The sequence below is a fragment of the Chelonoidis abingdonii genome, chromosome 26 (assembly GCF_003597395.2).
Source record: "Chelonoidis abingdonii isolate Lonesome George chromosome 26, CheloAbing_2.0, whole genome shotgun sequence".
Lineage (NCBI taxonomy): Eukaryota > Metazoa > Chordata > Testudines > Testudinidae > Chelonoidis > Chelonoidis abingdonii.
The window spans coordinates 4,868,880-4,888,959 of record NC_133794.1 but is presented as its reverse complement, the minus strand read 5'-3'; the positions used below and the strand labels follow the sequence as shown (position 1 = coordinate 4,888,959).

Genomic DNA, 20,080 nt, shown 5'->3' with positions numbered 1-20,080 from the left:
GGTTCCATCCACAGAGACAAGGCTGGGACATGGGAGAACAGGCACCAATTCGTTCCCGTTCACAAAGAATTCTGATTCAGTGCAGCAGATTTCACTGTACAATACGAGCGAGGTAGAATGCTGAGCTCTTCCCTTCAGAAACCCACGGGCAGGGTTACTTCTGGCCATTGTAGGTCTCATTTCATTAACCCCAATGTCAGGATGGGCAGTTCACATTCTGCTTCCCTGAAACCCTACTTGTAATTTCAGGTGGATGCAGGATTCCTTTTCGCTTCCTACCATAAACTGTCATGCAGTGTTGCCAGGCAGCTGTCAAACAGCTGCTGCACCCCATCCCAGAGGGCTGAGCCCTTTAGTGGTGGGTATAAAACGCCTGGGGATCCCTTGGTTATAGACGGGGTTGGAACAGTTTCAGAAATTGTAATAGCCCAAGTAGTAACCTCGCAGGATTTATAAAGTGTGTGTGTGGTGGGGGGGAACAGTGTCAAGATACAAGCAGGAGCTTCCGAAAATGGGAGCTTGGAACAGCTGACACACATCGTTATCTAGCAGGAAGCCCAGTTTCCTGGAGGAAAAGTTCATTGCCCTTTAGAGACACTGTGAGGGCTATTGGTTAGATCAGGGGTCTGGGTGACAGGATTCCTGGGTTCGATCACTGACTTGCGGTATAATGATTAGTATTCATTATTCGTATGGCCACAGCACCTAGGGTCAGGTCCTCACCGTTCGGAGCACTGTACAGGATTTATTAGATGTATTATGGTAATGCCCTGGAGCCCCAGTCATGGACCAGGCCCCCCATGTACAAACACAGACCAAAAAAAAGAGACAGTCCCTGCCCCAAAGAGCTTCCAGTCCGAGTGTAATTTTCCCTCCAAGTCAGTATTTAATCACCATCACCCCTCTGTGCCTCGGTTTCCCCAGGGGGCAAGAGGTAATATTGGCCCACCTTTGATGGGGTTGTGATGCCCAATGGGTGCAGAGGCCCTGAGCCCCTCAGAGGAAGCATGTGAGAGCCGGGCAGGGGGACAGCCGTACCGAAGGACTCGGGCTGTTATGAATTTCTCTCCCCTGCCTCATTCAGGTGCAGCAGCTGCAGCAGGTGCCCGTCCAGCATGTCTATCCCAACCAGGTGCAGTACGTGGAAGGGGGCGACGCCAGTTACACAGCAAGCACCATGTAAGTGACCCACGCCAAGCTTCTGCAGCACAGCTCATGGCTCGAGAGAGGCGAGCACCCTGGTCACGGCCCTCTTTTCCCGGGGATTTTCGGTGCTGTTCAGCTGGCCTCCCAAGATGTCAGCAGGGGCAGTTAAAGGGCAGTGGGCTTCCGGCTTTGTTCTTTCCAGGGAAGGCTCCGGCTCTCTCAGCTCTCACAGAGCCAGACTCGGATGGGAGACCTCCAAGGAACAGCTAGGCCCTGCAGCCTCCTGATTGCTGTGCCTGGGGTGGCTGTAGGCAGGCAGCAGGCATTGCCCTGCCATGACGTGTCCTGCCCCCTGAAAGCAGCCAGGCAGCAGCTCTGCTTTTCTTTATACTGATTCCCTGAATCTGAACCAGAAACAGTGGAAGAGGCAGCATCTGGGGGCACACAATTGAGGGGCCCATTCTTGGCTCCAGGCTACCTCTCTCCTTGCAGCCGACTGGCTCTGGTTCCCCCTCCACACTCAGCCAACTGTCACTGGCATTCCTCTGCCCCCCAGCTGCCAGGCGTTCTCCGAACTGTACTTTCACCAGCCACTCCAACGGCCCAGGCCATCCCCACCCTCTCCATCACCCACTTCCCCCAACACATACACCTCCTCTTCCCCATAGCTACTCAGGAACCTCCGTCACCACCTACCTCCCGCCACCTGCTTCTGGACAACAGGCTCCCCACTCCTCTTTCCACTCACTCTTGCTCCCACTTATCTAGGGGGAGGAGGGGTGGCTTATACCTCCTCATATTTTCCTGCTCCTTGGGGGCTGTGGGGTGGAGAGAGAGAGAGAGAATCAGAGACGCAGACTTGGCAGCTAGAGTGCTGCAGGAAATGGTGTCAACGTGGCACTAACAAGCGCTTGTCCACTGCTTTGCTGAGTGAGTTCTGTATCTGTTTCCCCATCTGTAAAACGGGGTTAACTATATTGCCCTCCTTTGTAAAGCACTTTGAGATCCATGTATGGAAACCACTGTATTATTATCATCATCTTTCTGGTGAAATTAAGAACTGAGGCCCTGGGCATATTCACCCTATCACCCCAGCCAAATTCCAGGCGAGTAACTGTTCTGCCTCGCTAAATTCACCCTGCACTTTGTCGGATACAAGATTTCTCTTCATTTCCTGCCATAGACTGTTGTGGTATTAATCAGGTGCTGTGTTCCACCCCAGTGGTGACTGCATTTCAGTGGCGGATGAAAGGGGCTATATAAATGTGAAATGTCTGTTTGCACAGCAGCAGCAGCACCTGCTCCACAGCTCCGCTAAACCTCCCTCTTGTTTCAGACGTTCCAGCACTTACCCATACACAGAGACCCCTCTCTATACGCAGAACACAGGAGCTAATTATTATGAATCGCAAGCTACCCCGGCGCAGGTCACCACTCCTGCAACCTCTCAGACTGTGGCCAGCACTGGATCCGTCCCTATGTATGTCTCCGGAGGGCAGATCATAGCCAATCCAAGCGGAGGAGGTGGCGGAGGCGGCGGCGGAGGTGGTGGTGGTGGAACGGGAACCTATGTGATTCAGGGAGGATACATGTTAGGAAGCTCCAGTCAGTCTTACTCCCATACCACACGTGCCTCTCCAGCAACCGTAAGTCACCAAGACATCCGTGGGGCTGCTTCTCTTTTTCAGGCCACATAACTGGAAACTCCCCTTTGGAATATGTTCATCCTTCTCAGCTGTTTGCAAACGCGGAACCAGGCTTGAAGAATCAGGAGACAGGGCCTGGCCACATGGGAATGAGGGTCAGCATGCATGGGCTAGACAATGGCCCTGGCCTTTCTTTCTGCCGCACTTAGCTCAGATCTATCTGTGCCGTGTCCCAGAATGCAATTCTGCTAGTGGCTTTGCCTCCACTGCACAGCCCTGCCCCATAGGTGTGGGGAGCGGGAAGCTGTTTAGTTACATCGTGGCACAGTTTTCCAAAGATTTTTTTTTTAAGTATTCTGATTTTATAAAATAAAATTTCAGAAAAGCATAAAACCAAACCAGGACTTACCTGTATGCCTAGAGGGCTGTGACAGAGGGAGAGCATGGGCTAGTGGTTAGAATTGGGACTGGGAATCAGGGCTCCTGGGTTCTGTTGGCCCTGTGGAAGGAAATCGAGTGGATAAGGGAACCAGGAGACCTCTGTTCTGCCTCAGTTTCCCCTCCCACCCACAGTCTGTTTAGATGGTAAGAGAGTCCCTGCTCTGAAGAGTTTAGTCTTACCCGAGACACTGAAAACAAGGATCCAAGCTGAGCTGAGGCCTTTTGGCGTAACTATGGTAACAAGTAACGCTGAACATTTAAGGTGGGTGTAATAGTGCTGACTTGCCTGGCGAGGGATTGGGAAGTTTAATGAACTGCTGTTTGTAAGTGTCTTTGAGATCTTCGAATGAGACATGCTGTTGCTGGGCAAAGTGTAGGTAGAGTTACTGCTGGCTGGGAATTGTTCATCCGGGACAGCTCTGGAGTTTGAGAGCTATCATTACTATTTATTAGGCATATTACGGTAGCATATGGGGACCCAGTCGGGGTCCAGGATCCCATTGTGTTGGGCACTGGACGAACCCAGAACAAAAAGATGGCCCCTGCCCAAAGATCTGCCAGTCTAAGAGCTCTGGGAAGGGCAGGTTGTACACGTGCCTCACCTCAGCTATTTGGAGCATCTGATATATTGAATCAAAGCACTTAGATTTTTTTAAAATCCTATTTGCGTGTTTAAAGCAACAGAGCCAGATTTTGATGTAAATCACAAGTGTAAATCTGGAATAACACCACTGGGGCGGAGGCGGATCTTGGATACTAGTGTAAAACCAGAGAAGATCCTTTGGTATAAAAGTGAGGTCACACTGGCTTCACACTGGTTTAACAGAATCCAACCCATAGTGTCTCCTTTACATAGTTCTGGGTCAAATCCTGCACTCCAGACTCCAGTGGAATTGCTATGATATAGCTTATAGCAGAACTTGGCTTGTGTTGTTACTACACTAACATTACACCAAATATTTGCAGTCAGTTGCACATCTTAACAGGACATCCACATTTGGGCTTTTAATTTGGACACTGTCATGTTAAATCTGGCAACGAGTACTTTGTGTGAATCAATTCTGACCGAACCCAAGACCAGCAGAAATCCAGTGGAAACATTTAAAGCAACAAAGCAAACAAACCACAGCATTTACCGCTCAAATACTGCAGCCTTGTGCCAGCATGGGAGAGCCAGGAAGGAAAACTGATTAGAAATAATTATGAAACTGACTAGTCTGTCTTCACTATCCAAGCCCATATCAGTTCAGAACCCTGAAGTAGTGCAAACAGGGAAACGTTAATTCGATTTTTAAAATACTATTGATATTCATCATGTCAGTTTTAATCCTTTCAAATATCAGAGGGGTAGCCGTGTTAGTCTGGATCTGTAAAAAGCGACAGAGTCTTGTGGCATCTTATAAACTAACAGACGTATTGAAGCATAAGCTTTCGTGAGTGAATACCCGCTTCCTCAGACACATCCTTTCAAAGGGGGCCAAAAAAGGGTCACTGTTAACCCTTCCAGGGCTGGAGGATGGCCTTGTCATTAATATGCCTTATTGAGAATCAAGACTCTGAGGTTCTAGTCCCAACTCTGCCCCGACATGCTGTGTGTGACTTTGGACAAGTCTGGAAATGGAGGCCACAACAGCACCCTATGTCACAGGTGCGGGAGCTGGGGGCTGGATTGTAAAACTTAGGGCCTGCAAAGTACTTTAGAATTGTTGGGTGGAAAGGGCTGGAGAAGTGTATAATACTTCTCACAATTAACACCCAGTTCTTACCTAACAATTGTCGCCATAGAGCTCAAGGTGCTTTACAAAAGAAAGTCAGTATAATTATTTACATTTTACAGATTGGGAAACTGAGGCACAGAGCAGCTGGAACTTGCCCAAGATCACCCAGCAAGCCAGTGGCAAATGTGTATGTCCAGCTAAAGGGTAGAGCCCTGGTCTCCTGAGTCCCAGTCTAGTACTCTATCCACTAGGTCACACTTCCTCTGGTGGGGCCTGTTAGTAACCTAGGACCCAGTCCTACAAACACTGACTACCAGGCATAATGCCCATGACTCTGTTTTAAGACAGTGGAATGTATCCTGGTAGCGAGTATGTGCAGAACACAGCCCCCAGGTATGGGGAGGGGCTGCTTTTTAATTGACTTAAATCCACGTGTAGGCACCTAAAATGACCATTGATGTTCAGCTCGAGCCCACAAGGACTGGCCTAGGGAGTGCCAGTGGTTGAAAACTGGCCAACACTGGGAATGCTGACAAGGGTGACGGTGACACCTGTCTTGGGGCAGTGAAGGAGACAGCGGGGTCAGTGTGGGAGATGTGAGGGGCAAGGTCTGTGCCAATGGGGGTCTGGTGGACACAGTCACTGGCCCTGAAGAAGCCCTCTCACCGCTGCTGGGTTTCTTTGAAGGTCCAGTGGCTGCTGGATAACTACGAGACGGCCGAGGGCGTGAGCCTGCCGCGCAGCACCCTCTACTGCCATTACCTGCTGCACTGCCAGGAGCAGAAACTGGAGCCAGTAAACGCAGCGTCTTTCGGCAAGCTGATCCGATCTGTGTTCATGGGACTCCGCACCCGCAGGCTTGGCACACGGTAAAGGCATCTCCAGTGGCTGGAGTATTAACCCTTTGCAGTCCCACCGTGCCCTGGGTAACATTCAGCGGGAACTTCAGGCTCCATACCTGCAAGGTGCTGGTTGTCTCCTCACCCACTGAGATACGGACAAACAGAGGGTGCTCAGCAAAAACACAGGATTAGGCCCGTCATGATGAAGGTCTATGCTGGCCCCTAGTATGGGGCTGCTGCTTTGTTTCCCATTTTCTGCGGGTGCGCTGCCACCAGCCCCAGCAGGGCTCCTATACCTGCTAAGAACTGCAGAAAACTGCTTTGCATGTGAACTGGAAACACAGACGCCTGATTCCCGTTCTCCTGGCATCCCACGCAGCGCTGAAGGGTTGGATTCTGATCTCTGCAATGCTGGCATGAATGCAGAGTAAACTCCCCTGGAGCTGATGGGATTGGGCTGGGGTAAGGGAAAGCAGAATCTGGCCCAAGGATTTGATGCGGAATGTTGCCTCCTCTGTACCAGACACTTGACAGTGGGTTTGTGTTTCCCCGGAGCTCTCATCTGTCCTGATTTCCTTTCAGAGGGAACTCCAAGTACCACTACTACGGCCTTCGCATCAAAGCCACCTCGCCACTGCTGCGCCTGATGGAGGATCAGCAGCACCTGGCTATGAGGCAGCAGCCCTTCTCCCAGAAGCAGAGGTAGGAGGCAGCGCGGTGTAGAGCCGCCTGGGTACCCACGTCTGCTCCTGCGCGCCCAGGCGGAGCAATCCCGTCTGGATCCACCATCAGTCACTGGGGACTACAGACACAGAGGGCGACTGCTCTTGTCTGAAGTGCCTGGATGGGAAATTCCCTGTGACACCCTTCCATGCCCATGTGGCCTCAAGGCGCAACCACTCATACAACGACCCTCCCAGGCGCCACATTTCCCGGCCTGGTTCGCAGGCCTGCAGCTCTGTCAGCTCCTGACCTCTGGCTCCTCTGCCTTTCAGACTCAAGCCCATTCAGAAGATGGAGGGGATGACCAACGGGGCGGCGGCGGGCCAGCAGCCGGGCTCCGGGCTGTCTGACATCAGTGCTCAAGTGCAGCAATATCAGCAGTTCCTGGGTAAGAACTGGCAGTAGAGCACGTTTAGAAGCCTGGCACCTTGAGGCCGGGACAGGAATTAATTTGGTCGATGGAAGGGAAGAGAGCGCAGTTTCCTATCCTGCTCTTTGTGTGGGGGAGGGAGGTGGGAACAGTCAGGGCTTTGAGGTTGATGCTTATGATACAGTTGTATCAGACTCGGTGGGGTCCTCACAATAGATCCACTACATTGCCAGCGGGGCACTTACCAGTGCACCCTCATGACTTAGAGATCAGTTCTGTTCACGTCCTAAATTTCAACCCAGGGGACTGAGGGGAACACAGAGATCTAGGGCATGAGGAACAGCAAAGGGGCCTTTCGCCTCTAGCTTGCTAGATCAAATCCAGGAGCGGCCAGTAGTGGTCAAATCATTGCTCTCTGGTGAGTGCATGAAACGTGCTTGTGGGTCTCAGCCCATTCCTGTGTGTCTCCGTCACAGACGTCACCACCGCTGCTTTCACTGATTGACGTGGGGTTGGTAGCGTCAGCAAAGAGGCCAGGGACTGGATGGGCCACGAAGTCCAAACTTCTCTTTCTGCCCAGGAAAGCTGGAGATACTGAGCTAACCCCTGGTGGCAAAGGCCCATTGAAACCAATGGATGTTAAGCTTAGTAAGGCCCTCACAGGCAGTCACATTGTTGTTCTCTCCTCACGTTGGCTTGATTTCATCTTCCTCCCCATAGATGCGTCACGGACCCTCTCCGAGTTCTCCGAAATAGACCTACAAGGGAAACCTCTGCCCGATGGCATTGGGGCAGAGGATGTGAAGGCCTTCCAGCTGCTCTACCGAGAGCATTGTGAGGTATGGGGCCACGTGCAGAATGGGGCAATCTCTCCTGGGAAGCACTGGCAACAGGACATAGACCTTCTCGCTTCATGGCGACTGGTTTAAATCCAGCACAGGCTGGTAGGAACAGACCTGGATCCCACTGGGTGGTCTGTATGTAGGACTGGATGAAATTTGTCCATCAAACTTGTTTTTCAATGGAAAATTGGAGGGGGAGTGTCTACTTTGTGTAGAAAACTAAGCACCCAAAAAACCCAATCGTTTTTTTAATTTGGCTATGCCACTGCAGTGCCTCATGGGAGTTGTAGCTCAGTTACCACATGTTCTCATTCTCCTCTGTGGGCTGTGCTACCATTTTATACTACATTTCCCATGATGCACCTTTGTCTCCCCTGTCCAGAGAGATGGTGCATATTGAGTTTCCCTGGCCATGATGCATCATGGGACATGTAGTCTAGTTGGGGAGCCTGGCTCATAAGGGACATACGGCAACTGTTCTCCTCTGTGGGCTGGACTCGCCAATATTTCCCATGGTGCACCACCTCCTCCAAAAGGTGAGTCTGTAATACATCATGGGCGATATAGCCTGACACAAGAGCCCAGCCTGAGAGGACAGTAAGAACATGAAGGTACTGAACTACAGCTCCCACAAGGCCCTTCGGCAGTATTTCCATATCAAAACTTCTAGGTTTTGGGTCAAAATATTTTAATTTTCATGTGGGAAAAAAAAATCTAAATTTTCCACTAAAAATTTAGACCTTTTTTGCTTTCATCAGTGCTTCTGCACCACCTTGCCTCAGTTTCCCTTCCTGGACCCCTGAATAGCTTACCCAGTCCATGTCCTTTAAAAACATTCCCCTTCTGGAGCAGGATCCAGTTTATTTATGCTACACAGACATTGGTCTTCCAGGCCCAACTCCAGATCAGAGTTTCTCTCCTTGAATCAGGAGTCGTCGTCCCCCACCCCCTCTCCTTCCCAGAGCTATGTTCTGGTCAAATAGTCCCTTCATTCCCTGCGGCAACCAGTCTTGTTCCCTGTCACACTCACCTGCAGCTGTTTCCTGAGACAAGCTGCAGCTTCCCCAGCTTCTCAGGAAGCTTAGTCTGTTTAGCTTAACAAAGAGACAGTCTGTGAGTACTTCCCCGGGGGAACAGATGTTGAGTTATAAAGGTCTAGCACGATCCAGTGGCTGGAGGTTGACGCTAGACAAATGCAGAGTGGGAATAAGATGCACACTTAACCGTTGGAACGACTTATCCAGGGCTGTGGCGAATTCTCTGTTGCTGACAAGTTTTAAACCAAGCGGGGATGTTTATCTAACAGATCTGCTCTGGGAATTTTCTTCAGGGAAGTTCTCTGGCCTGAGTTACGCCAGTGGTCAGACCCGATGATCACAGTGGTTCCTTTAGGTCTCAGAATCCGCTGAATCTTCTGCCTAGCTGGAGTTCTAAGATCTCCCTCAGACCTTACATCCCTAGGTCTGGCCTGAGTTAGTCACATGATCTTCCGGTCACATGACCAAAATCATTCTCCCACCTGGGAAGGTGAGCTGATCTGTCACAGGCCACCCCATGACTATCCTCCGTCAGGGAGACAGTGGTACTGTTCTGCCCCTTTAAAATTCCTCCAGCCCTGCGTGGTGACTTCCACTGAGCTCCTGTACAAATTTAGCTGCTCCTGTCCAACAGCACAGGGGGGATTATGGATCATTGAATGCTCCATTCACCAGTTCAGTGTGAGGTTCCCACTGGTCTTCGTCATCTCAGGCCCCTCATGCAGCTGCTCCTCCTGGGGTGTGCTCTGAAGGGAACATCTTAGGAGAACCAGGGCAGAAGACTGGGGACTAGGGGTCACTCACCTCATAGCTACTGATCCACGGCCTACATCAGCGCTGACCCTCCGCTCCTTCTCTTCAGGCCATCGTGGACGTGATGATAAACCTGCAGTTCACTCTGGTGGAGACCTTGTGGAAGACCTTCTGGAGGTACAACTTGAATCAGCCCAGTGAAGCCACCCCCATAGCAGTGTGAGTACCCGCAAACCATGCCTGTCTTCTCTGCCATGGCAGCTGGGGCTGGAGTGAGCTGGCGCTTGCTGGGGCACTGCCCCAGCCCCTCTGCAATGGGTCCCTCGGTCTTGGCAGAATGAAAGATTCAGTTCAGGAAAAAGTTGGTTTATAGCCCTTTAATGGCGTATGTGGCGGGATCAGGGGAAGACTGCCTGAGTCTGCAGCTAGTACCTGGAAGGTGTGAACCACCCTATTCAGCACCCCTGGAGACAGCTGATGACTGTTTATCATCATCGCATTAACTCCTTCCCTGCTCAGTATTTCGGCAAAAACAGCCTGCTAATGCGGGAGAGCCAGCGCTGTGGAATTCAGTGGCAGACAGCAGGGCAAGGGCAGCTCATTGCAGTCAAGCGATGCTGGGCTAGGCAAGGAGACGGAGAAGCCAGTCAGACCCTCTCCATAACCCAAGACTGCCTCCCCAAGCACTCTACTCCCAACTGCTAAATGCTCCTGCTTCTCTGAGTGCAGCCGAGCATTGTCCGGAATAATTCCTATCTCATGTGTAGTGCCTTTCATTGGTAGATCTCAAAGCTCTTTTCAAGGGAAGATGGTATCATTCACCCCCGTTACATATGGGGAAACTGAGGGATGGGGGGCGGGCAGTGACTTGCCCAAGGGCATTTAGCAGGCCAATGGCAAAGCCAGGAATAGAACCCAGGATGCCTGAATCCCAGTCCAGTGCTCTATTCACTAGGCCAACAGAGCTGCTCCATAGAGTTTCTAGACTGCTGTGCAGCCTAGAAGGCCTGACCGTAAGACCTAGTTCTAGCGTGATATGAAGCACACAGGGCCTCAGCTGTAGTGTTTCTGGGGTGAACTGATATGTGGCTCTTATATGCACTAACTGGGGCAAACGTGTCTGTCTAGTCACGATGAAGCAGAGAAGCGTCTCCCAAAGAACTGCCTGGTGATACTGTCCAAATACGAACCTGTCCTGAAATGGACAAAGGACTGTGACAACATGCTGTACCAGGGGCTGGTGGAGATCCTCATCCCCGACGTTCTCCGGCCCATTCCCAGTAAGTGCGGCAGCACCGCAGGGCTGTGTTAGAGTCGCCCAGCCTGGCTCCTTGCGCTGACTCCACAGGGCTGTAGGCTTGGACACTGGTCCCAGGGTCACCACACTAGACTTGGGATGGTACCTCCACAACACAGCCGATCCTGCCCCCTCCCCATCTGGGGATCTCAAAGCACTGTACAAAGGACGTCAGTATCGTTAGCGCCATTTAACAGATGGGGAAACTGAGGCACAGCGCAGGGTGGCAACTTGTCTAAGGTCACCATAGGCCAGTAGCAGAGCCAGGAACTGAACCCAGGTCTCCTCAGGCCTTGGTCTAGGCCTGTACGCTATCCTCTAAGCCACACTGCCTCACCTGGTCAGGTTTTGTGCTCCAGGCCTAACTGCTGTCCCCTGGGGTTAGCTTCTGAAGCCATCAGTCCAGTGCCACGTCAAGGAACGGGCTCCTCCTTCTAGTTCTGAGCAGCTGACCAATCCGTGGCTGTGCGAGGGGCTCACTGCCCCTCTCTATCCCAGGTGCCTTGACGCAAGCGATCCGAAATTTTGCAAAGAGTCTGGAAAACTGGTTAACCAACGCAATGATGAATATTCCTGAAGAGATGGTCCGAGTGAAGGTGAGATGTGGGAGAGGCGTGGAGGGGAGTGGCCTGGGACCCAGATCTCGGCAGTGTGACTCCTGAGCAGTGTCTGGCTCTGATCTCTGGCAGTGCCAAGCTCTGGTCTCTAGTCTCTATGATCCTTGGACTGCACTGTAGCGTGGTCTGTGGCTCTGTGCCCCTTGGGCAGTGCTGGGCAGTGATTTCTGGCTCTCAGTGCCCAGCCGTACGGCACGGTGCCTGTTCTGTAGCTAGATCGTGTGTGTGGAACCTGCCTGCTCTCTGGAGGTTTGACCCCTGTCTGTTCCGCAGGTGGCAGCAGCAAGTGCCTTTGCCCAGACTCTGCGGCGATACACCTCCCTGAATCACCTTGCCCAGGCCGCCCGGGCTGTATTACAGAATACGGCCCAGATCAACCAGATGCTGAGCGACCTCAATCGGGTAGACTTTGCAAACGTCCAGGTAACAGAATCCCTCCTCCTCTGGCCAATTGCACTATGAGCCATTTTTTGGTGCTTGCCTGTCTGCCCCAGCGCTGTGGAGGCAGGAACCCCCTGGGCTGGGTCAGAGCTGCCGACCCACCTGCCAGCGTAGCTCAAAAGGAGCTGAGTGAAGTAAGCTGGGCCATCAGCTTCTCTCATCCTCTGCAGTGGGTACAGCGGGTAGGTGATTCCCAGGAGACTGGCCCAGACTCTGCGCCCATGAAGCCGGGAGTCCTGCTGAGTGACCTGTAACACAACAGCCGACCCAGAACGCACTGTCTCCAGAACCCTTTGGCACCAGCCTCTTATCCCAATGCCGTGGTAACAGGGGCAGCACAGTCTAGTGGTTAGAGTGGGGGACTGGGGTTTAGGTCCTCTGAATTCTAGGCCCCGCTCCATCCCGGGGCCCTGGGCCTGTCACCTCTGCACCCTCTGGAAAATGCAGATAAAGACGCTTTGCTGCCTAAGCAGCAGGTTGTGAATCCTAATGATCTAGACTCAAATTCTCTAAAGCTGCTTCTGCTACTGGATGCTTAATTTGAGACACCTCCGGGGTGCTGGTTAGAGGTGCCACATGCCAGCCATTCCCAGGGCACCCCCGACAGAGGCTGGCTCATCGCACGCCCCAGGGGCTCCTTCTGTCCCTCCCTCTGTGCCACCATCCCATGGGGTCTGCTAAGCTGAGGCCAGGATTCCAAGTGTCCCTCTTCCAGTCTCCCCCAGCTCCTGAGAGCAAGTGGAACATTCCTGGGGACTCCGAACTCCCCGCGTTCCAGCCAAATGGAGCTGGCCCCTCGGGGGTCACAGTGTGGATGGGGCTGAACTCACGGGATGTGACTCCTCCAATGCCCAGCCCTGTCCCTCGGCCATGTTGCTCCCCTTTCTGAAGGTGCTGGTGTCTCTGTCGTTCCCCTGCCCACAGGAGCAGGCCTCATGGGTATGCCGCTGTGAGGACCGGGTGGTGCAGCGCCTGGAGCAGGATTTCAAGCTGACCCTGCAGCAGCAGAACTCCCTGGAGCAGTGGGCGGTATGGCTGGACGGGGTGGTCACCCAGGTCCTCAAGCCCCACCAGGGCAGCTCCAGCTTCCCCAAGGCCGCCAAGCTTTTCCTCCTCAAGTGGTCCTTCTACAGGTACGTTCCTGCCCTCCCCCGTTCCAGTCTGGGACTGGATGACTGACCCAGCGGGAGGGGTAATCCCAGAGCCGGGCTCTCTTTCCACAGCTCCATGGTAATCCGGGATCTGACCCTGAGGAGCGCCGCCAGCTTCGGCTCCTTCCATCTCATCCGGCTCCTCTACGACGAGTACATGTACTACCTGATAGAGCACCGAGTGGCCCAGGCCAAGGGAGAGACCCCCATCGCTGTCATGGGAGAGGTGGGTGCTGCTCCATCAAAGCTTCATGGGGAGATTTCAGAGCAGAGGGCTCTGTCATCCAGCAGACAAGGCAGAACCAGACCCCATGGCTGGCAGCCAAAGCTGGACAAGTTCATACTGGAAAGAAGGGGCAAATTTTTAACTGGGAGGGGAATTAACCATTGGACCAGCTGCCCTGCACCCGGTGGATTGTCCATCACTTGCCCTCTTTCAGTCGACATGGGCCGTCTTTCGGAAACATCATTACAGTTCAGCAGGATCCTGGGGCAGGAGTGTGGTACCGGAGGTCAGAATGGTCCTTTCTGACCTCAGATCAATTCATCCCATTCCCTCAAAACCCAGGGGCGCTGGGCAGCACCAGCTTAGAAAAGGGAAACTGCCATGACTCAGTGCTGGGTTCCTGCTCCAGGATTTATGAGGCCAGATCAGGTCAAACTCGACATGAGAAAGGCTGGAGAATTTCATCCTCGCTGGGAACGCTGCTGGCAGAGCAGGTGCAGAGAGGGCTAAGGTGACTGCGAACATCTGGGCTCAGGAAGGAATCCCCCCCCCCCCCCCCCCCCCCCCCCCAAAAGAAGTATTGCGCCCCGCGCTCTGTACGGTGGCGGGGCCTTTCTCTGAGGCACCCGTATCACCCTGCCTTTCTATACTAAGGACTAGATGGGGCAAATCAAGTGCAGCTGAGAGGGGGACACCAGTTGAAATGGGCCGTTGCTCTGATCCAGTGTAGTGGGAAGGCAGGGTTACCAGCCAAGATGGGCCCTTGCGCCAATCCAGTGCAGTAGGAAGGCAGGGTCACTCACGGAGATTGGCTGATCCAGTGCAGCGGGGAGGTGGGATTACCAGCCGAGACGGACCGACCCAGTGCAGCGGGGAGGGCTGGTGCCCTGGACTAGATGATCCCATACAGGAAATATGTTTCTCTGAAGTCCTGCCGCCCCCTTGTCCAGAGGGGAAGGTGGAGGTGCCCACTGCGATGGGGAAGGGGGGAGCGGATGCTGGTCTCCCCAACCCACCTGCTATCGTCCTGCCTCCCTGGGGGGGAGACAGAGCGGGAGGGGCTGGGGGCTCTGAGCACTCATCCTCATTTGTCTTTCCAGTTTGCTAACCTGACGAGCTCCTTGAATTCTCTGGACGCAGACAAAGGTAACTGCCCACCTGCCACGTCTCTCTGAATGGGGCCATTGCCTTTAAGCTGCCAAGTGCCACACTCCCTGGGGGTCCAGCAGCACCCCCCATATCAAGTCCCCTCCAGTCAGGCTGCAAAGGGGTTCAGAGGAGATGAGGGCCCCAACTCCCCCATCAGCTAATCTGCGCAGGCCGCACCCATGGGACAATGGAACAGTTAAAGGGACCGTCCTGATTGGTCAGGACTGGGAGGGGGTTGGGACCATGCGGGGCGGGGCCAGAGAAATACAGGGTTTAGGGCACAGACAGTGCAGCCTCCAGATGCTCAGCACCCTCCCTCTCTCATCCCTGATCTCTTTGACTCAGATGAGGAGGAGGAGGAAGAGGAGGAGAGCGACGACGAGATGCAGCAGGAGATTTCCCTCAACTCCAATGACTCCACCAGCCTGACAGCCGAGCCCCTGGAACCCCCCTCCAAGCTCTCACGGACGGACTCCAGGGGGATCTTTGTGCAAGCCCTGCCTTCCAGCTAGAGGCCAGAGAGACGCCTGCGTGGGCCTGGAGTCAGAACCACCCAGCCAGAGCCGAGTCCTGTGTCCAGTTCCTCCCGGCTGCTGCCTAGCGATAAAGATGAGCTATTCCTTATCTCCGAGTGGTATGCAAAGCGCTTTCATTTCCGCCCCTGGCCCCACTGCCCCCGCTGAGCCTGGGCTCACCCTCCTCCCCAGCGTGGGTGCTTTGTGGGCTGAGGAAGGCTTGTGCAGTGAGAGTGCCCCGTTATGGGGGAGGCGAAGCAAGATGCCATTTAACACCACTGCACCCCTCACCCCTGCTCCGACCCCCTGGGCTGGGTGATTCTGCAGGGCTGCTGTCCTACCATGTGGGGGAGCAGCTCCCTCCCCAGCTGGGCACAGGGCTGCTAGCCTCCAGCTTCGCTGCTTTTTACTTTCCCGAGATGCAGCTTCTGCCCTTTCCCAGATCTGGCAGAGAGCATCATGGGACTTCTGAACAGGAGGCAAGTACCTGTCTCCACCCCTCACCTGCCAGCCCCTCCTAGCTGTCAGAGCCGCGGTCCAGCGGGACGATTCACTTGGTCTCTCACCCAGGCAGCGATTGAACCAGCCCCCTCTCTACACGGGCCCAGGCTGTCCGCATGGGCCAGTCCCTTTTGAACCACCCCCGTGGGAAGGCACCAAGCCAAGCACAGAAGCCTTCCGCAGGCAAACTCCTTGCACAGCCAGTCTGGCTCCCAGCCGGCCCACTCCCAGCTTCCCCCCGCCAGGGCAGGTACGGCAAGCCAGTGCCAGTGGGCAGGGCTGTGGCTCCGCGAGAGCACGTGTAGCGTTCTTTAGAGGCTTTTCCTGGGCCCAGCAGGGGCGAGAGCTGCACAATCAAAGGGCTGCGTCCCCTCGTTTTTAGTGGCTAAGGGACTCGTGCAGGGGAGCCCCCAGCAGGGCTTGTGGGGGCTGGCTATGCTAGCCCCTGGTGCACATCACAGGTCATTTATAATGACTCCCATTGGCAAGGGCACAGTGGCCAGTTCTGTGTCATCAGCGTGCTCAGCCACCCCGGGGAAGGCTCCAGGGCCCAGCCCCTTCACTACCTGCATGGCTCAGCACTGCCCTCTCCCACCCGCCGGCCTGCCTGCACGGGGCTGAAATCAGGAGTTCCGGGTCAGCTCCTGCTGTGTGCAGCCTCAAGGGTCGCTCGCCATACAGGGGATGTGCAGCGGAACCCACGTGCCTTAGGGAATATGCATTTGTTGTGCCATACGCTTCAGCTGCCGGAGCAGCCCTGGCCAGGAGGCTCCTTAGAGATAGGCAGGGACGGGGCAGACAGACGGGGGCTGAGCGGATATTTCTCCTCTCAGCCGCAATGGGGGATTACGGCACAGAACCCGTGGAACTGGCAAAGCCATGGCCAGAAAACCAGCAGCGTCTCTTAGTGGGCGAGAGCAGGAGCCGTGGCAAAGCTGCCCTGGCAGTGATCTGAGCCTGTCACAGCGCCCTGGGGAGTTACGTTCCCCCCCAGCCCCCCGCACAATCCCTCGCGGCTTCGTTCTTCCCCTCCTTCCCCCTCCCGCACATCACACTGCCGCTTGGTCCTGCTGGTTCCAGGAAGGGGGGTGAGGAATCTCCCTCCCCCCGGCCTGTTTCATTCCTGGTCTTGGATCTTTTCTCTCTTGTGTCTTTTATCCCCTTGGGGGTGGGAGCTCAGCCCTCAACATTTCCACCCTCACACAGAAGCTGTTCTCCCAGCGGCTCTGCTTAAACCCTCCCTGGTTGACCCAGTGAGCTTTGGCTACTCGTGCTAACAGCTGTCGGAGATCCAGGCTCTGTCTGGGGCTCCTGCTCTCGGTGTCGTCCCAGCCGGTGGGCAGGTCCTGGAGGAACAGGAGACTCCAGAGAGCAGAGCTGTTTCACGGGCAGTTCTTCGCTCCCAGAACCTCTGGCTACGTGCGTTCATTCCGGGACAGCAGCTTTGGCTGCAGTGCAGCCCCAGTGCTCGTGCCCTGTCTGCCCTCTGCCCACGGTCCTGGCTCTTCAGATCATCCCACGAAGGGGCTGGGTCTCTGCTTCGCGCTCCAGCGGCCATGAGACACAGAGACCGTCTCCCCCGGCCCTCCCCACAGGGACCCCCAGGCTCCTGGCCTGCATGTGCCAGGCAGGGCAGAGCGATGGCCAGCCCCAGAGAGGGGGCTACTCGGCCATATGGCACGCAGCCTCCCGGCTCTGCCACGTGTGCAGGCTTTGTTATGGGCCCCGCTTGCCCCTGCTGCTGGCGTGCCTGGCTGGCAGCTGGCACGCCTGGCTGGCAGCTGGCACATTGCAGCTCCCAACGCTTGGCCAGTGCTCCCAGTGAGATCTACTGGGGGCTTCTTAGCCTCTCCTCCACAGCACCCCCTTGCGCACGTCCCGGAAGGATGCTCTGCTCTTCGGTCAGGCAGCCGGCCCGGCCTTTCCTCTTCCCCTTTCTGCTGGGGGACAGACCTAGGCTAGCAGGCCGAGGGGCCGCCCGCCGTGCTGACAGCAAGCCCCAGGGGCAGCTGGAGCACTGATCTCCGCTCAGGCTGTAGGACCAGGGGCTCAGGCAAGAGCAGTGCAGTAAAGAAGGGAGGGTTCTGAGCAGCATTGCAGGACCGGGGGGGCAGGTTAGAATGTCCGAACCCCCACACTGGGGGCTTCCTGGCAATCATATTCAGCCCCAGATCTTGACTTACCCCTGACATCTCCCCCCAAGATGGTAATATGACCTCTGAGCTCAGCTGGCTGGAGGGTCAGAATAAGAGCCCTGGAGTCATGCTGCGGGGTGAGAGCTCAGCTGCCATGGATTCCCGCAGCCCCCGTGGGCAGGGCCCAGCCCAGCAGCACAGAACTCCTGCTGCTCCCCTTATTCAGTCCCAATCTCCCTCGGGGACAGGACATTGCTACCCTGAGGTCCAGGAGAGCTGTGGCAGGCTGGGGCCTCCCTCGGTGACCTAGGGACCCCCTTGCCAGCCCCCGGCCCTCACTGCCCGAGCCGACAGGGCGTCAGGTCTCAGCCGGTTAGTCTGGCATGAGGCATGGGCAGGGTGCAGCGCCCCAGCAATCAGCAGCGTTTCCCCTTGGCTGTTCTCCAGCGGGCAGGGGCTTTGGCTGCTGGGGAAGATACAACCAGCCCTCGCTTTCCACCCGCCGTGTTCTGGGGAACACTGCCCTACACCCCCACCCCAGGCCCCTCTCACCCTGCTCCCTCCTGGCTCCCAGGAATCCAACCCTCCACACCTTCCTGAGATTGCACAGACCAGAGCGCTCCCTGCTGCACCGCTCGGAGCACAGGACAGGCCTGGCTAGCGGGGTGCAGCTGGCTTTGTATTTCACCAACTCCGATTGCAGCTGGTTCTCTGCCCTCGCCCCCACCCTAGGTCCAGGCTCTGGGCTCCCCTGCAGGGCAAGTGGCTCCTTTCACCCATGTAACAGGAGCCCACTCCTTGTTCAAGTGCAATTCCAGCTGGGTGCTGCACGGGCGCTTCCATAGGCGTCTCCACCCCCTAAGGACCCACCTCGGGGCCCAAGCAGACCCAGCACCTTCCCTGCCTGCTGGACCTTCTGAGTGTGCTCCATGTCTCCAAGGCAAGGCCCTGCCCAGGTGCCAAGCTCCCCCAATAGGTTGAACCCCCAGCCGGTGATTTGCAGGGACCTGCCCCAGGCTATAGCTCCCAGGGCTACCGCAGGGGATATGGCAAGGCCCATTCGCGCCCCCTAGTGGAGAGAATCAGGAGACTTGCAGTCATTGCCCATTCCACCAGCCCAGCCTCATGGAGCTGTTGGCCAGTTTCCATTGTTGCATGGTTCCAGGCCGCCCCCACTGCATCGCACAGCAAAGGGTCCTTGCTTTGCAAACACTTTGTTGCTGTTTGTCTGTGTCTTTGACAGTTTCCCCCTCAGCTAGCAAAGTGCCCCCTTGTTTCCCATTGCAAACCCCGCAAGAGGTGACTCGACCCTCCCACTGTGAAAACAGCTAATGTCACCACAGAGCTCTCACGCCCCCCTGGGACACTGACTGCCACATGCCAGAGCTCAGAGCCCCTGAGAGCTTGGGGCCAGTGAAAACATATTTCATACCCCATTGGGGCTAGAGAAACATACACCAGCTCTGGCACCCCTGGTCCAGCACAGGGAAGAAGACAGCGGCCCCCAAAAACATCAAGAAATAGGTAGTTTCACTTTGTTAGCTTCCAGTCGAGACGTTAGGACAATACGAGGGTAGCTGCGCCCACCCCCTTCAAACCTCTGCAGTTCAGCTCCCACCCTGGCTTTGGTTTAGCAATGTTCAAGTCCTATTGCCATTCTGACTTGTGGCATGACCCCCCCCCCCCCCCAAGCTACCTGTGCTGCCCCCCACCCCCCGAGCAGGACGGCCAGAGACATGATCTTGCCTTTCTTTTGAGTTGCTGCCTTATAAAATACCCTCTGCCCAACCCATGTGAGATGCCCTCTGCTCGGGTAGCTTCTGCTCTGGCTGGGAGACAACTGAGCACAAGGTCAGTCAGCGGGTGGGTCTGGGATCTTGCTTATCCCCCGGCTTTGCTCTGAGAGAACAGAGCAAAATGCTCCTTGGCGTCCCGCCTCTCCGCTAGTAACCAAGAGCCCAGCAGTCAGGCTCAGCTACTCTCCGCGCGCCAGAAACCAAGCTCGACTCGACCGGTTTGTAACTGAACATTAGATATTCTAGTTTTAAAGAGGAAAAGAAATCTGTGCTTTTGTATGTAATGACTAATCCTTACTCTATAAACCACTTCAACATTGTGAGATTGGTGAAGCTATAAATTACTTGATATTTTTGGGTTTTTTCAACCATCATGGCCTTATTTGTTCACTTTTTCCAGTGGTTTAAACCTGTGAGATAGATGTTTATTGAAAAATCTACATATTGTATAAAATATATATTTTGTGTCAATCTTCTGTGCAGCAGCAGCAGCTGTGGGCTGCGCTGCAGCCTTCACGTGGAGTGTGAAGAGCTTTTGTAGGTGTCCGGCCCAGGAGATGGGCAGTGCCTGTGATGGGATGATGTAGACGTGTGTAGTCTAGAGTGCAAACGCTGTTTTCTACCTTTTGTAGTTCTTTCTTAAGAGAAATAAATTCAGCCGTGTTCTTTGCCTCTGGCGCCACTTGGTTATTGGCGGTGGGAGCCGTTTGCCCGGCTCGCGCTCGAGAAGGCTT

At 54.9% G+C, this 20,080-nt stretch overlaps 1 protein-coding gene across 3 annotated transcripts in view; it reads left to right on the top strand.

Annotated features, from left to right (window-relative positions):
- RFX1 (regulatory factor X1) overlaps window positions 1-20,016 on the top strand; it is a 53,199-nt gene extending 33,183 nt beyond the window's left edge. For 2 of the 3 annotated variants that reach the window (XM_032780359.2, XM_032780357.2), the window contains 14 exons: window positions 1,085-1,179; window positions 2,483-2,792; window positions 5,639-5,820; window positions 6,376-6,495; window positions 6,789-6,904; window positions 7,607-7,725; window positions 9,628-9,737; window positions 10,647-10,798; window positions 11,314-11,411; window positions 11,706-11,855; window positions 12,798-13,006; window positions 13,097-13,250; window positions 14,351-14,396; window positions 14,745-20,016. In XM_032780359.2, the coding sequence (XP_032636250.1) occupies window positions 1,085-1,179; window positions 2,483-2,792; window positions 5,639-5,820; window positions 6,376-6,495; window positions 6,789-6,904; window positions 7,607-7,725; window positions 9,628-9,737; window positions 10,647-10,798; window positions 11,314-11,411; window positions 11,706-11,855; window positions 12,798-13,006; window positions 13,097-13,250; window positions 14,351-14,396; window positions 14,745-14,911 (2,028 nt within the window). In that variant the 3' untranslated portion in view covers window positions 14,912-20,016. The remainder of the gene's footprint in view (window positions 1-1,084; window positions 1,180-2,482; window positions 2,793-5,638; window positions 5,821-6,375; window positions 6,496-6,788; window positions 6,905-7,606; window positions 7,726-9,627; window positions 9,738-10,646; window positions 10,799-11,313; window positions 11,412-11,705; window positions 11,856-12,797; window positions 13,007-13,096; window positions 13,251-14,350; window positions 14,397-14,744) is intronic. The other variant, XM_075061085.1, reaches the window with a different exon arrangement.
- The last annotated feature ends 64 nt before the right edge of the window (window positions 20,017-20,080 follow it).